Source organism: Bombina bombina, chromosome 6, assembly GCF_027579735.1.
Source record: "Bombina bombina isolate aBomBom1 chromosome 6, aBomBom1.pri, whole genome shotgun sequence".
NCBI classification, from domain to species: Eukaryota; Metazoa; Chordata; class Amphibia; order Anura; family Bombinatoridae; genus Bombina; species Bombina bombina.
Genome location: NC_069504.1, coordinates 346,097,917 through 346,115,621, shown reverse-complemented (window position 1 = coordinate 346,115,621; position 17,705 = coordinate 346,097,917). Strand labels below are relative to the sequence as shown.

The following is a 17,705-nucleotide window of genomic DNA, read 5'->3' as shown; positions in this document are numbered from 1 at the left end:
GTTACAAGCTCTTTTACCTTACCAGCCCTGAACAGGGCCCTTTGCGGGGCATGCCCCAAGAATTTCAGCTCTTTTGCCTGTAAAAAAAAACATACAATACCCCCCCCAACATTACAACCCACCACCCACATACCCCTAATCTAACCCAAACCCCCCTTAAATAAACCTAACACTAAGCCCCTGAAGATCTTCCTACCTTGTCTTCACCATCCAGGTATCACCGATCCGTCCTGGCTCCAAGATCTTCATCCAACCCAAGCGGGGGTTGGCGATCCATAATCCGGTGCTGAAGAGGTCCAGAAGAGGCTCCAAAGTCTTCCTCCTATCCGGCAAGAAGAGGACATCCGGACCGGCAAACATCTTCTCCAAGCGGCATCTTCGATCTTCTTCCATCCGGAGCGAAGTGGCAGGATCCTGAAGACCTCCAGCGCGGAACATCCATCCGGACCGACGACTGAACGACGAATGACTGTTCCTTTAAGGGACGTCATCCAAGATGGCGTCCCTCGAATTCCGATTGGCTGATAGGATTCTATCAGCCAATCGGAATTAAGGTAGGAATTTTCTGATTGGCTGATGGAATCAGCCAATCAGAATCAAGTTCAATCCGATTGGCTGATCCAATCAGCCAATCAGATTGAGCTCGCATTCTATTGGCTGTTCCGATCAGCCAATAGAATGCGAGCTCAATCTGATTGGCTGATTGGATCGGCCAATCGGATTGAACTAGATTCTGATTGGCTGATTCCATCAGCCAATCAGAAAATTCCTACCTTAATTCCGATTGGCTGATAGAATCCTATCAGCCAATCGGAATTCGAGGGACGCCATCTTGGATGACGTCCCTTAAAGGAACAGTCATTCGTCGTTCAGTCGTCGGTCCGGATGGATGTTCCGCGCTGGAGGTCTTCAGGATCCTGCCACTTCGCTCCGGATGGAAGAAGATCGAAGATGCCGCTTGGAGAAGATGTTTGCCGGTCCGGATGTCCTCTTCTTGCCGGATAGGAGGAAGACTTTGGAGCCTCTTCTGGACCTCTTCAGCACCGGATTATGGATCGCCAACCCCCGCTTGGGTTGGATGAAGATCTTGGAGCCAGGACGGATCGGTGATACCTGGTGAGGTGAAGACAAGGTAGGAAGATCTTCAGGGGATTAGTGTTAGGTTTATTTAAGGGGGGTTTGGGTTAGATTAGGGGTATGTGGGTGGTGGGTTGTAATGTTGGGGGGGTGGTATTGTATGTTTTTTTTTTTACAGGCAAAAGAGCTGAACTTCTTGGGGCATGCCCCGCAAAGGGCCCTGTTCAGGGCTGGTAAGGTAAAAGAGCTTGTAACTTTTTTAATTTAGAATAGGGTAGGGAATTTTTTATTTTGGGGGGCTTTGTTATTTTATTAGGGGGCTTAGAGTAGGTGTAATTAGTTTAAAATTGTTGTAATATTTTTCTTATGTTTGTAAATATTTTTTTATTTTCTGTAACTTAGTTCTTTTTTATTTTTTGTACTTTAGCTAGTTTATTTAATTGTATTTATTTGTAGGAATTGTGTTTAATTAATTTATTGATAGTGTAGTGTTAGGTTAATTGTAGGTAGTTTATTTAATTATTTTATTGATAGGGTAGTGTTAGGTTAATTGTAGGTAATTGTAGGTAGTTTATTTAATTAATTTATTGATAGGGTAGTGTTAGGTTTAATTATATCTTAGGTTAGGATTTATTTTACAGGTAAATTTGTTATTATTTTAACTAGGTAACTATTAAATAGTTCTTAACTATTTAATAGCTATTGTACCTGGTTAAAATAATTACAAAGTTGCCTGTAAAATAAATATTAATCCTAAAATAGCTATAATATAATTATAATTTATATTGTAGCTATATTAGGGTTTATTTTACAGGTAAGTATTTAGCTTTAAATAGGAATCATTTATTTAATAAGAGTTAATTTATTTCGTTAGATAAAAATTATATTTAACTTAGGGGGGTGTTAGTGTTAGGGTTAGACTTAGCTTTAGGGGTTAATCCATTTATTAGAATAGCGGTGAGCTCCGATCGGAAGATTAGGGGTTAATAATTGAAGGTAGGTGTCGGCGATGTTAGGGAGGGCAGATTAGGGGTTAATACTATTTATGATAGGGTTAGTGAGGCGGATTAGGGGTTAATAACTTTATTATAGTAGCGCTCAGGTCCGCTCGGCAGATTAGGAGTTAATAAGTGTAGGCAGGTGTCGGCGACGTTGTGGGGGGCAGATTAGGGGTTAATAAATATAATATAGGGGTCGGCGGTGTTAGGGGTAGCAGATTAGGGGTACATAGGGATAACGTAGGTGGCGGCGCTTTGCGGTCGGAAGATTAGGGGTTAATTATTTTAAGTAGCTGGCGGCGATGTTGTGGGGGGCAGGTTAGGGGTTAATAAATATAATATAGGGGTCGGCGGTGTTAGGGGTAGCAGATTAGGGGTACATAAGTATAACGTAGGTGGCGGTCGGCAGATTAGGGGTTAAAAATTTTAATCGAGTGGCGGCGATGTGGGGGGAGCTCGGTTTAGGGGTACATAGGTAGTTTATGGGTGTTAGTGTACTTTAGGGTACAGTAGTTAAGAGCTTTATAAACCGGCGTTAGCCAGAAAGCTCTTAACTCCTGCTATTTTCAGGCGGCTGGAATCTTGTCGTTAGAGCTCTAACGCTCACTTCAGAAACGACTCTAAATACCAGCGTTAGAAAGATCCCATTGAAAAGATAGGCTACGCAAATGGCGTAGGGGGATCTGCGGTATGGAAAAGTCGCGGCTGAAAAGTGAGCGTTAGACCCTTTAATCACTGACTCCAAATACCAGCGGGCGCCCAAAACCAGCGTTAGGAGCCTCTAACGCTGGTTTTGACGGCTACCGCCGAACTCCAAATCTAGGCCATAGTCTTTGCAGTTCAGTTGAACCTATTTTCTCTGTTTTTCTTTAATGTAATATTTACTATTGCCTGGCACCCCTAGTCTGCTATATACTTATAAACAGCAGATTGGGATTGATTCCTCCGGTACTAACATTTGGTGCTGTGAGTGTCTTTGATATATATATATATATATATATATATATATATATATATATATTTATATATATATGTGTGTGTGTACATATAGATTAATGTATTTATATGTGTATATATGTATTAACAGTCATTTATGTACACATATAAAAACATTTATGTACACACACACACACACACACACACACACACACACACACACACACATATATATATATATATACAGTATATATATATATATATATATATATATATATATATGCATTATATCCCTTTGCCATTAAGTAGATGGAAACATGATAAAACATATTTATACAATATTCATATTTAATAAAGATTTTAACTATGTATTTATTGTAAAGATTTCATATTTTCTAATCCGAATATGCTATGTTGTTTGCGGAATGGGAGTTTTTTTTCTCCACTGTCTTCTATGGGGAATGTGAAAATGCCATGGCATTTGCGCAATCTCAGGTGTTAGGTTTTATTTCCACTTTTTTTCCTCCATTGATTTCTATGGGGGAATACATGCACGTGCACATTAGTTTTTGCATGATATTCGGATTAACGCTAGCGCAAAATATGTTTTTTGGGAACTTGTAATACAAACGCAACCAGACAAGCGCAAAAAGCTTAACACAAGTGGAGTTTTATCTATCGTGAAAAAAAAAATACTGCGCCACTTGTAATCTAGCCCTCTGAATTTAGTGTTATAAGTATAATATGTGCAGCAGTTTTGCATGTGCAGTATAGTATTATTTTTATTATTATTGTTATTTATTATTTCTACGGTGTGGATTAAATATACTTTAATTCTTTGCTATACAATTTTTTTGTAGAATAATTTCTTTACAATTTTAAATTGGATTTAACCGTAATATTGTTTACTGTCCATATTTTTTTTTCCTTTTTCCAATGCTTCAATTATTTGTTTCATACATTTTTTTTTTTTGGTGATATTTATTATATATGTAATACAGGTATACCCCGCTGTAAAGTGAAAACCGCCTTAAAGTGAAACAAGGCAGTTTTAGCTTTCTTTTCACTTGCCAGTGTGTTTAAAAACTTAAAAACATGTTTTAACTAACTTATATTAGGTGTACAATAGCGCTAAGTTTAGTTTAACACTCGCACAGCACAGTATTCAATAAATACTGTACCTGTAAAATAGTGACAATCACTGTAGTACAATTTGCAAGAGTATAGCACTGAGACACAGATTGCTCTGTAATGCTGTAAACAGAGTGAACTAAGCATAATAAAGTGGTGCCAGTCACTTTTCTTGCAATCTCACGAAGATTACAGCACTGTTTTAAATCTTTGGAGGTTGAACTTCAGCTCCACAAAGCGCTGTATTAGCGAAGCGCTGTAAAGTGAAGCGCTGTAAAGTGAGGTATACCTGTATATGTATTTCCTTCACATACTTAAAGGAACATAAAATAAGTTGGGATAGAGACAAAATATAATAATATGTACTTTAATTACTTTACCTGCAAATTTATATTGCAGTGCCTCGCCATTAACCCTTTGTTTTAAGTTTTCGAATTGTACAGCTCTAACTCCCCCTCACAATTCCTTATATGGCTGCATCTATTTCCACCTGATATATGGTAGAATGCAGACTTTAGCACTCATTATCAGCTGGAGCATGCCTAGAAGCAAATAAGCGGCTGTGAACTCAGTTGAAATACAATGCCTGTGTTTCTGATGCTAAACACTGATAAGGGTGGGTGGATCTGACTACTCCAGACAGCATGGCATGTAACTAATTTTGCTTATTTTTGAAAATTATTTTAAAATACTTGCCAGCAATTTTTTAAACATTTTTTTATGCAAACTATGTTTTACTTAATTAGCCCTTTTAGAATATGCACAGATCTCAACATGTTTTATGGCACTTTAAATGCAGGGAACACCCTTTTGTGAGTGTTCTCAAGGTAAAAACTATCTTTTCATAAGGTTATTTCAATACCATTTTAGTACTTTTACTGTGAAAATCCACATTGGCAAATGTAAACTAATTTCAGATTTTCGAGTCAAGAGAGATTTTATTGCAAAGTGTGATTAAAGGGACAGAACAGTCAAAAATAAACTTTCATGATTTATATAGAATATGTAATTTTAAACAACTTTCCAATTTACTTCTGTTATTAAATTTGCTTTGTTTTCTTGGTATCCTTAGTGGAATAGTAAATCTATGTATTCTCATAGTTGCTCAGGAGCGTGCACATGTCTTTATTTCTCTTTGGCAGTAGTGTTTCAACCATATATAACACTTCTCCAAACAATATAGCAAAACACTGTTGCCATATAAATCTAAAGACGTGCACACTCCTGAGCTCCTATGAGAATACATAGATTTACTATTCCACTAAGGATACCAAGAAAACAAAGATGTCCCTTTAAATCACACTATCCAATGAAATCTCTCTTGACTCAAAAATCTGAAATTAGTTTACATTTGCCATTAGGGCTACATAGGTTTACTATGCAAACAAGGATACCAAGAGAACAAAGAAAATTTGATAGAAGTAAATAGGAAAGTTGTTTAAAATGACATGTTCTGTCTAAATCGTGAATAATAATGATGTTACACTGCATCATAGTCTGGCCTAACAACTGTAAAATGTTCCACTTAGTAACTGTTTAATGACAATTATAGTGAGCAATGAAATGACTCTCTTGATGGTGTAACAAGGAGCTGCTTTTGTAAGGTCCTTTGCTTCAGACGAGATTCAGTAAGGAAAAAGTCCTGTAGCTCTCTATAGGCCTTGAGAATGTCAGTTTGTTTTAGTTTTTGTTGTTTTTTTCACAGCATAAAATACAAATTAAAGGGACACTGAACCAAAAATGTTTCTTTTGTGATTCAGATAGAGCATGCAATTTTAAGCAACTTTCTAATTTACTCATATTATCAATTTTTCTTCATTCTCTTGCTATCTTTATATAAAAAAGAAGGCATCTAAGCTTTTTTCTTGGTTCAGAACTCTGGGCAGCAATTTTTGATTGGTGGATGGATTTATCCACCAATCAGCAAGGACAACCTAGGTTGTTCACCAAAAATGGGCCGGCATCTAAACTTACATTCTTGCATTTCAAATAAAGATTCCAAGATAATGAAGAAAATTTGATAATAGGAGTAAATTAGAAAGTTGCTTAAAATGTCATGCTCTATCTGAATCACTAAAGAAAAAATTTGGTTACAGTGTCCCTTTAAGGACAGATTTAATTGTATGGTGTGCTTTTTTCTATCTGTAGTGTGATCTGGATATCAAACCTCAAATAATGTACACTGTGTCATAGTCTGACTTGACAACTCTGTTCCACTTGTTAATTATTTAATTACAATTAGATTGAGCAATTAAATGAATCCCTTGATGACGTAACAGTAATCTGATTTCAATAGAGCTGCTCTTGTGAGGTCCTTTGGCTTAGACCAGATTCAGTAAAGGAAAAGTCCTATGGGCCTGTTTAGTGTAGTGGGAATTTTTTTTTTTTTGATAAATAATTTGATGAACTTATCTCTAAAGGATTGTGATCACCCCCTATGTTATATATAAAATACAAAAGATTCAGGGGCCGATCACAATCCATTGTAAAAACTTATCAAACCATGTAGTTTAATGGTATTTTTCTGTGGAAATGATTAGATATATTTTTATAATGGATTGTGATTGACCCCATAATATCCAAAATTAAAATGAATATAATTTAATTACAGTAATAGCATTGTTGTTGGAATTGTGTTGATATCAAACAAAGGGGTCAATCACAATCTTTTAGAAAAACTTATCTAACAATTTTCCTTTTATCCCAAACTGTGACCTCAACCCACAAAAATTACCCATAAAATATAGATAAAATGATTCCCACCGCTACTAACCTAACTGTTCCTTTATAAACCCCTAAAATGACTCTCATTGAAAACCTTCTTTGATTGAAAATACTTCTTCATGTGACACCTTCATACTAACATCCCGCTATATAACTCCCACACTGGTAACTAACTCCTTTTGCCACAAACCTGTCTGTAGCCTCATCTTAAACAATCCCCTCACCCATTTCAAATAACCCTCACAATACTTAACCTCTTCTAAATTAAATAAAAAGCTCTTGGGTTTTCTCAATTATGACAGCTCACTTGCTCACAATCCTGTGTGGTGATCCTGACTAGGAAATTAGGATTCCTAAATTCTATAAAAAAAGGGGAGGAACCTCTTAAGATAAACATGGTGAAGATTGGATGGAAGAGGACCTGTTGCTGCTGGCCAAAAAAAAAAGAAGAACCAATGATTTTTGGAATAATAGGTGGCTTTTACATTTATGTTGTAATTTAGTTTGATTTAGGGTTAAAGAATATTCATGATGGGGATGAGGAGTTGGTCATGTTGGGCATTAAATTAAGGAGATGGTTGTTGATAGGAGTCACAAAGTCAAGAAGAGGATACCTAGAGGGTTGTTGAGAGTTTAGTGGGAGTTGTATAATGAGGAGATTGCAGATAGCATAGAAACCGCATACAACTGGGTAAATCATAAGGTAACATTGTGCTGGGGAATTCAGTTAGGGTTAAGAGCAGTTAGAAAAATAGAGCTGCATTTTTGTACCTGATTATTAAATCAAGGTTACTTTTATCCTAATGCTGGAATAAAGCTTTATATCTTTTGGAGAAAATGTGGTGCTCTTAATAGTTTGATATCAATTTACCCATTATTTAAAAGCAGCCAACTTATTGTGCAGCTAATGCCATTGACAACACGTTTAGTTTTAAGTTACAAATGTTATACAACATGTACAAATTGAAAATAATATTGCACAATGTTAAAACACCAGTTGGATGCCAGTTCATAGGGAGACTAAAATACACTACAACAAGGAAGTGAAAAGGAAAGACCTTCATCAAAAACTTGAACCAGTAAATCAAAAGTGAAATTAAATATAATTATTTAAATGAGTAATAACCAGTGCTTTTTGTGAACTTTTATTTCCTAAGTTAATATTAATGAAACCATTTATGCATCTCTTGAACTTTAGTACTGTAGGGCATGTTAAGGGGACTAAATAAAATAAATTAAGTCAAACAACCTCTAAAAGCATTTAACAATTCCCTTTTTTTTCTCTCCACACGTACATATATATACCTCAAATTCCAATCATAGTAAATCTAGGTACCCGCGTACATAACATAATTATTAAATCACAGACATATGGTTTTATCACAGTTATCCACTATTATCATTAACTTTAATGAGTCAACATGTGTTGTGATGTTTGAATGCTAGTGCACAAGTCATATGCACATATGCTCCATGTACAGCAAAAGCCATCACTGAAACACTAGAAGTATTTTTGAAACACTAAAATATGTATTGTAAAACGGCTTCAATTCAAAAGTTTCATGTGTGTTTCAATTTTGAGTTTTATGTCCTGTTAAGTCTATAAACATTGCTAATTTATTTGTATGTCACTCTCCTTTTTTATTATAAAATACTTTACCAAAATAGAAATAAAATAAAATCTGAACATACCTCATAGGTGCTTGTTATATTAAGTCTGTAAAAAACTGGGAGGAAGATTTCTGCACAAATGACAACAACAAATACAAATGATATAGCAAAGATGCCATACATGGCTCCAAATCTATAGACATCTGCTGGTGTTCCCAGTATAGTCACTGCAGACATGAAGCTGGCAGTGAGGGACAGAGCAACTGGTAAAGCGCTCATGCTCCGGCCTCCAGTAAGGAATTCTTTAGATGTAGTCTTTCCCCTTCCAGTAAATGCATAATAGACTCCAATAGCAGCAGAGATAAGCAACACCAGGGCAAACACAACATAGTCCCAAGGAGAGAAGTAACCAATATCTCTGGATGCAGACATGTTTGTAAGCTAGTTGTACCTCTTCATTTGCAAGCTAGGCTATGACTGACTATGCTTGCTGAAGAACAGGTGTAGCTATATGCACAAATGACAAAAGCCTAGTTTGGATGAATCATAGTAGTTTTTTGTGCCAACTTTCAGCATTCACTGCCAGTAAAATATTCCCACAGATGTTTATTTAACATGTATGAGGTGTAGAGAGGTGTTGGTTTGAGGTAAGAAATAGGTCTGTAATCATTTTACTGTCTATTGTCTACAAGGAAAGGTAGAAATAAGAAACAAAATTCTTAGCATTAAAAAGAATTAATAATGTATCTACAGATAAATGTTTACGGTAAAGGGATAATCGAAAGTTACTTTCTTAAAGGGATGTGGCACCCAACATTTTCTTTTGTGATTTAGACAAAGCATACAATAAATAAAAAAAGTAATGTCATTGCATTATCAAATTTGCTTTATTCCCATGATATTCTATGTTGAAGAGATACCTATGTAGGTGTCTGGCACTACATGGCAGGGAATAGTGCTGCTGTCTAGTGCTTTTTAAAAGTGAATGCTCTATCTAAATCATTAGTACAAAAAACAAATACAGACTATTGCAGATGTTATTGCAAAATACTGCATACAATGGTACAGTACTCCCCTTTAGGTGAACTGCTGCCTTCTCATAGTCTCTCCCAAAGGACTGCTGAAATATGTAGGATTCGGATAGAGATGGTGCAGGTCCTATATTCCTCTTGAAATAGTTCTCCTAGATATCACTGAGGATTAGAAATATCTGATATATATCAGAAGACGGCTCCTCACAGTAGGATACAAAAGACAAAGGGACGCTTCATGTGTAGACCAGAGATTTAACAAATCCCACACTGAATCAAAGCCAAATGGATACTCACATTTAGCTGGAGCACCCTTATGTTCTTGTGGTAGCGAGCTGATAACTTGGGGTGTATCAGCTAACCTAGGAACCAGGTATCACTCAGGAACACCAGATGCAGTACCCAAATAGAGTACCAAAAAGCAGTCCACCCTAAAGAGCGGTGGAGATGGAAGTAAGGTGATAACACTTGGCTTAACTAAAACAAGGGTTTTATTAAAACTCACATATAAAACCAAAGCTACAAGTGATAAGAGGGCATAAGCTTATAGCCCCCTAATGCAACGCGTTTCTCAGCTATCAAATTGCTGTTTCATCAGGCATATAAGCACCCTATTATCTCCTAAACTTTTATAGAATAAATGACCAATCCAAGCAAAGGATAAAACACACCCCTCTAGAGGCGTGACTAGACAAATGTGTATATAATTATAGTAAAATAATACATAATAACAATTGCAATAAAACCCTTGTTTTACTTAAGCCAAGTATTAGCACCTTCCATCTCTACCACTCTACACTGCTTTTTGGTACTCTATTTGGGTACTGCATCTGGTGTTCCTGAGTGATAACTGGTTCCTGGGTTAGCTGATACACCCAAGTTATCAGCTCGCTACCACAAGCACATAAGGGTGCTCCAGCTAAATGTGAGTATCCATTTGGCTTTGATTCAGTGTGGGATTTGTTACATCTCTGATTTACACATGAGGCACCCCTTTGTCTTTTGTATCCATCTTTAGAGCTTGATCCGGAGTGATCTGCAAAAAGGTGTCCTCCTCCTCCACTTACCTGGCCCTTCCATTCCTGCCTATTTAATCTGGACACCTTTGCATAGGTGCTTAGTATTGTTGTTAGTAAGCTACCTGACACTCACTTAAAGCTGAGCTCTGAACAACCTTTTGGATTACAGGAATCACCCTGTGTATTTGTTGTGGATTACAAACCACATTCTATCACACCTTGTGATTTAACTCTCAAGCATTGCTACAAGTTAGTATTTGTATTGAGAACTCTCTAACCTGTTATTTGTACTCTACCTGCAGCCACCTGTGTTTTCTGTGCAGCACTGCTGTACTTATTACTGCAGAGTATATCTTTTGCTAACTGAACCTGAGGCCAACTACATTATCCTTGAGGAATTCTGGACTAGCACTCTGTAAGTAAAACATACTATACAGTGTTATATTACCTTGCATCTGTTATCCATTGATCACAGAGTTTTGTCTCCGCCCCCTAGTGTGAACCGCTACTGTTGCTTGGTGCATCACAAACTCTGTCTCCTCCCACCTTGGTCGTCAGCACCTCCTCCTATTGAGCTGCTATGCTCCATTAATGTTCTGTCCTGATCGCACTAGTTGTAACAAGGGGGACTGATTATGTATAACCTTGTTACAAGGCTATAATTCTATTTATACATTACAGCACTATACCTACTTCTTAACAAAAATTCATTAAAATTATGGGGGGAGATAAAAAACTGAAATTAAAATCCTCCATGTCTCAAAATTAAATCAATGTAAATATTTGCATAGGAAATTAGTACATCTAAGCAAGTATCCCCGCTTAGATGTACTAATTTCCTATGCAAATATTTACATTGATTTAATTTTGAGACATGGAGGATTTTAATTTCAGTTTTTTATCTCCCCCCATAATTTTAATGAATTTTGGTTTAACCATGAAAATAGCTTTTCCAATGCAGCAACCAGAAATCTATCTCCTACTGATGAGTTCCAAAAAGAATAAAACAGGCTTGTCTAGTGAGTGATTTCTGGTTTGCTGTCATATTCCCGTTTAAAAGGATCGCTGTGTCAAAACAGTATTTTTGAAGCAAAAAAAACTGAGAATTTGCATACCTAATTTGCATATCTTACCCACAATTCTCTTGTGCATTGGAAACATTGCATATTAAGAATTTCTGGGGGAAAGCAAGCGGGGATACTTGCTTAGATGTACTAATTTCCTATGCAAATATTTACATTGATTTACTTCTTAACATAAAGAAGGTTGGCACTTATTTGCATATTACTTCACTTGAGACCTAACATTTCCCTACGTACCAGTGGTAGGGAAATAGTCACAGTGAAACATCATTTATTTAAAGAAACAGTAATTATAAATTGTATAAATTGGGGAGAAGGAACTGCTCGCTATAAAAAGAGCATTTGAACATTGGAGCCATCTACTAGAGGGCACATCCTTACCCATTATTGTATATACAGACCATAAAAATTTGCAATATCTCCAAACACAACATTATCATCCAGACAGGTCCGCTGGAGTTTATATTTTACAAGATTCAACTTCCACATCATTTACAGACCAGCCTCAAAAAATGGTAAAGCAGACACTTTATCTAGGAAAGAAGTAAGACCTGCCTGTGCCCCTACAACCACAGAGATTATTCCTTCTGGTCAATTCATTGGAATTGGAATCTCTACCTACTTACAAAAGTTATTACAGCAATCAATAAAAACAGATCATGATTACCACACCACCAGTTAGAAGAAAATTCTGATGGATTTCTCTACCATGATGAAAAGATTTATGTACCTAAAAATGTATGTCCAGATATTCTAAGAATATACCATGATACTCCCTTAGCCGGACATACTGGTATTGAAATGACCTATGAAAAGATATCAAGACAATTCTGGTGGCCTGCTATGAAACCAACAATTGATGAGTGCATCTCTTCATGCACCGTTTGCACTACTTCCAAACCAGAAAGAAGACCACCCTATGGACTACTTCTTCCATTACAAATACCTAATTAACCCTGGCAACACATAGGCATGGATTTCATTGTGGAGTTACCCACCTCACAAAAACAAAACACTATTCTGGTAGTCATTACTTTGTTGACCAAGATGGCACATTTCATCCCATATCATAAATTGCCCACTTCCACTGAAACGGCTCCATTATTCATAAAACATATCGTAAAACTTCATGGTGTGTCCCCCATTCTCAAGACTCATAGAGGCACCCAATTCACCTCCTGTTTTTTGGAGTGGTTATGTCAAAAGCTTCAGATGGATCACAGATTTTGAACTTCATTCCACCCTCAAACCAATGGCCAGACTGAGAGGTTAAACCAATAGCTCGAACAATACCGACGCTGCTATTGTTCCTACCAACAAGGTGATTGGGTACAGTACTTACCTATGGCAGAATTTGCATTGAACAATACCCTTAATGCCTCAACTAAGATGACACCTTTTTATGCGAATTATGGTTATCATCCATCCTTCTTGCTTACTTCTAACTAAGTCACCAGTTCACCGATAGTGGATGAGATGTCTAATTCCTTTTTTTTTTTTTTTTTTAAATATATATTTTTTTAATATATTTTTTATTAACCAACAATGGGTACAGTTATATAAGTCACAAAACATTGCACCACGCAGTGGACAAAGTCATAGTTTAGGGGAGAAAGATAATTATACAGTAAACATATACAGTATACAAAATCATATAAATGGCATAAATATATAGTCTATACTGATACCGAACTTATTATACTTTTAGATAGCTTCCGCTTTCAATTTCAGACAATAGAGTGTGTACATCATGTTGGGATTTTTGTAAATTAAAAAATACCAAAGTAAACACAAAAAGAAAAAGAAAAACTCACAATCTCTTTGGAGTAAATAGCCTACAATTTCAACATTAGTTTTTCTCCCACTTGCGGGGATTGAACATATTTACATTCATCTGTTTATCGTCAACTATATAGTACAAATAATATGAATACCATACCATAAAAACTAGAACAGAAAAATATTTTGTCAAGATATTTTGACACGGCAAGATACTTTCATCTTCGTCTGCCAATTCTTAATTATAAGAAATCTGGCTGTGAGTACAGTGGTTATAAGAGGATATAAAAAAAAAAACTGGCTTTTTATGGTTATGGATTTTAAGGGAAATTACATCTGGAGAGAATTGAATAGATGAGTTAAATAGCTGGTTAGCCCCCGATACTGGATTTTAAGCCAGAATTGAATTATTTTAGGGCAGAACCAAAACATATGGATTGGGTTGGCATTAAGATAAGAGCACCGGGGACAAACAAAAACTTGTGTAGGATAAAATTGTGCCATCTTAGACAGAGAGATGTAATAATAGTTGATAAGCTTGAAATGGGACTCTTTCCAGCTTGTAGCTATTACACATTTATTTACTGCAAGAAAACTCTGACTGATCAAATCTGGATTTATAGCAGGGAAAGAACCCACGAAGCTCTTACATATTTTCTCTATCAGTAATGTACCTTGCTTAGCTAACATTAGGTCGTAAATGAGTGATATTGAGGTATTACCAATTCTAAATTTATTAATGCATATATTGATCTCTCCCCACTTAGTGGCCCAGTCCACTACGGGAGAGCAACTCCAAAAATAATGACGAAGCTGGAAATAAGCGAACATGTTGTTCCTGGGTAAATTAAATCGTCGAAAAAGAATGTCAGGAAACACAAATTCCAACCCATTCTCTTCCCATTTTTTAAAAACCTTATACTGAATTCCAGGCATAATCTCTGGATTACCTCTATTGGGTAAAAATTTTGAGAAGTGGGGGTCCACTTCCAGGATCCTGCAATATTTTTGCCAGGCTATTATTAAATTTTTAATAGAAGTTAACGATGAAATTTTGAGTGGAAGATGTTTGACTGAACAATGTAGGATAGCTTTTAATGAAAAGGAAGCAATACATTGGCTCTCTGATTCAATAGTGGCAAAATTATTAGAGTCGGTTATCCAATTGAAATCAAATTTAACTAATGTGGCGATATTATATAATCTCATATTGGGAAGCGCTAAACCTGCTAGCCACTTTTTTTGTGTCAACCTAACTAAAGAGATAAATGGTTTTTTAATGCTCCATATGAATTTAGCTTGATAAGAATCAAGTTTCCTCAAATACATTTTTGTGGATTCCTATGTAAAACTATACCGAGGTATTTAAGGAGATCTACAACTTTAAAAGAATGATTTTGACAGCTTGCCTGAGATTTAATAACCCACATCAGTTCACTTTTCCCATAATTGATTTTATACCCAGAAAAAGAACTGAAATCGGAAAATATTTGCAGGATTAATGGGATAGATTGCACAGTTTTATCTAAAAACAATAGGAGATCATCTGCGTGGAAAATAATTTTACATTTTTGTAGCCCCATAGGAATACCACTCAAGTTATCCCTTAGAAAAATAGCCAGGGGTTCTAGAGCAATATTAAAGAGCAACAGTGACAGGGGACATCCTTGCTTTGTTCCCCTACCAAGTATTATTTTAGGAGAGAGCATACCATTAATCAATAAATATGATACCGGGTTCTTATATATTTTGTGGATAAAATGTACAAATTGCTCCTGGAACCCAAATTTTTCTAGGGCCCTGAATAAGTAGTGCCATGTAATAGAATCTAAAGCTTTTTCCGCATCTACAGTGAGGAGTGCTATATCTGAGTATGTTCCCTTATTCTTGATTTTGTCCCTATTCCACATGTAATCTAAAAGCATGACCACTTTGCGATGGTTTTTAGAAGAGTTCCTTCCATGTATAAACCCAGTCTGATCAGGGTGTATGATCTTATCTAACCCTTTCGCCAAACTAGATGCAATAATCAATGTCATGATTTTATAATATACATTAAAGTGAAAGTAAATTTCGGACCATTTCAAAACAGTAATTTATTCTCTTCATCTATATAAACATAATCGCTATATTTTTTTTAATAAAAATATTAATTCACCTTTATTTTAAATACATTATAAGGCTTCCGTTTTCGTCTGTGCTCCTCCCATCTTCTACTTCCTTACTTTTTCAGTGTTTACGTATAGAGCGGTCCCACCCGCAATATACGTATTAGATATGCGCGTTCCCAATACAGCTTGTCTCCAAAGCGCATACGATTTTGCAATTACTGATTGAAATCAGAAGACGTTTATGACTTGGCCACGAGCATTAGATGGGACGCATGCGCAGATCGGCCGATAGTTAGTTGACGTAGTGTCACGGCCGCCTAATGGCCAGGATTTCAATTGGAGAATTGTAAAACATGATCAGGAAGTATTGGAAGTTCAGAAAAACGGGTTGTTGTTATAGATTTAAATATTAGTGTTTTAACTCATGTAAAACTTCGTTTGCAAAAAAATGTAACAAAGTTCATGAATGAAAGTCCAAATGATCTTAAATTTTACATTTCATTGTGTTTAGTAACCATTGGAACTTTACCTTCACTTTAAGGACAGAGATTGGTCTAGATGCTGGGTCCTTCACCTCCTTATCTTTCTTTGGGATTAGGGTTATATTGGCTGCTGTGAATAAATTAGACATTGTATTGTTTTGGGAATAATACTCATTATAAAGCAATAATATTCATTATAAAGCCTTTCCAAAGTATAATTGATTTCCTGAGATAAAATTTTATAAAATTCTGCTGGCAAAAAATCAGGACCTGCTGCCTTATTTAGATTTGCTTTTTCTATCGCTTTGGTGATTTCTTCTCCTGTTTAATTCAGTTAAGTGTTCTTTAGATAACTGCGGGAGTGAAATCTTTGACAAAAAACTATCTAGATTTGAGCTGTTAATATCAGTTTAATTATACAGCTTTTGATAGAAGCTATGGAATACATTCATAATATTTTCTGTGTCTGTATATCTTCAGTAATTTTTACTCTTTCTATTTTTGGTTAAGTTAGCTAAATGTTTTGCTGACGTGCCATAATATCCTTTGAACTGTAAATTCAATTTAAGTTCCTCTCTATGTGAATTCTTTTTATGAAACACATCACGATTGTTTCTAGCTTCTAAATATTTATTCCAATTAAGGGAAGTCGTTTTCATTATAATATCTTCTAAGAGCATTTTTAACATGATTTACAAGCTGTATTTCGGCTGCCCTATTTTTCTTATTCCAAGCGTTTAAATATGATTTAATTTCCTCTCTTAAAACGGCTTTTGAGGATTTCCAAATTGTTTCTATCCTATTAATTTGAGAGATATTAAAAGTGACAAAATCTTTCTATTTTTGTTTTAACCAAACATTAAATCTGGGGTTATTAAGCCAAAAACGTGGGAACATGAAATTTTGATTTTTATCTCTAGGTTTGAATAAAGAGGGAAAGGCCAGCGATATAATGGCATGATCTGAAATTACTATATCAGCGATTTCTGGATTAATCTTTAAAATAGAGAGAGATTCTGAAATTAAAAACATATCAATTCTTGAGAACGTTCTATATGTTTTCGACTCACAGGAAAACACTCCGGATTCTCAATACGCCATATATCTAGAAGCTTAAGTTTACGGCAGTATTGTTTCAGATATTTTGCCCATTTATTATATTCCCCCGGATTTTTTATTTGAAAATCTATCCAATTCAGGACATATTGAAATATTGAACCCCCCCCCCTTAAAATAAGATTCTGACTAACAAATGGAATTAGTTTAACTTTGATTTTTTTTTTCCCAGAACATGGGAGTATGAACATTTGGTACATAGATATTACATAAAACAAAGTTGATATTGTTAATCAATATTTGCATGATAATAAATCTAGCCTCTGGATCAAGCTCAATCTTTTTAATCTTGTACTCTAGATTTTTGTGTAGTAATATGGCAACCCCTGCTTTTCTATTGTTGACAGGCGTGGCTATCACTTCTCCTACATGTAAGGAGTGTACCCTGTGCAAAAAAGGAAATACCTCTAGCTCTCCTCAGTGGGCTCCCTAGTGAACCCCAAAAATAGGTAACAGATAGATAAATAACAGAGGGGAGCGCCACAGAGGCTGCGGTAGATAAGGTTTTTAAAAGTATATAGTTCCTCCAGACCAGACCCTCACAGCCCTACGCAACCGAAAATACCCAAACCGTAATAAAGGATAATATCGTAAAAACGGTTGGGTTA

General features: G+C 35.8%; 1 protein-coding gene across 1 annotated transcript in view; it reads right to left on the bottom strand.

The window, feature by feature from the left end:
- The window catches only part of LOC128665066 (sodium-coupled monocarboxylate transporter 1-like), a 181,593-nt gene extending 172,684 nt beyond the window's left edge, over positions 1–8,909 (bottom strand). Inside the window, exon 1 of the mRNA XM_053719815.1 lies at positions 8,559–8,909. Within this exon, the coding sequence (XP_053575790.1) occupies positions 8,559–8,909 (351 nt within the window). The remainder of the gene's footprint in view (positions 1–8,558) is intronic.
- Between the last annotated feature and the right edge of the window lie 8,796 nt (positions 8,910–17,705).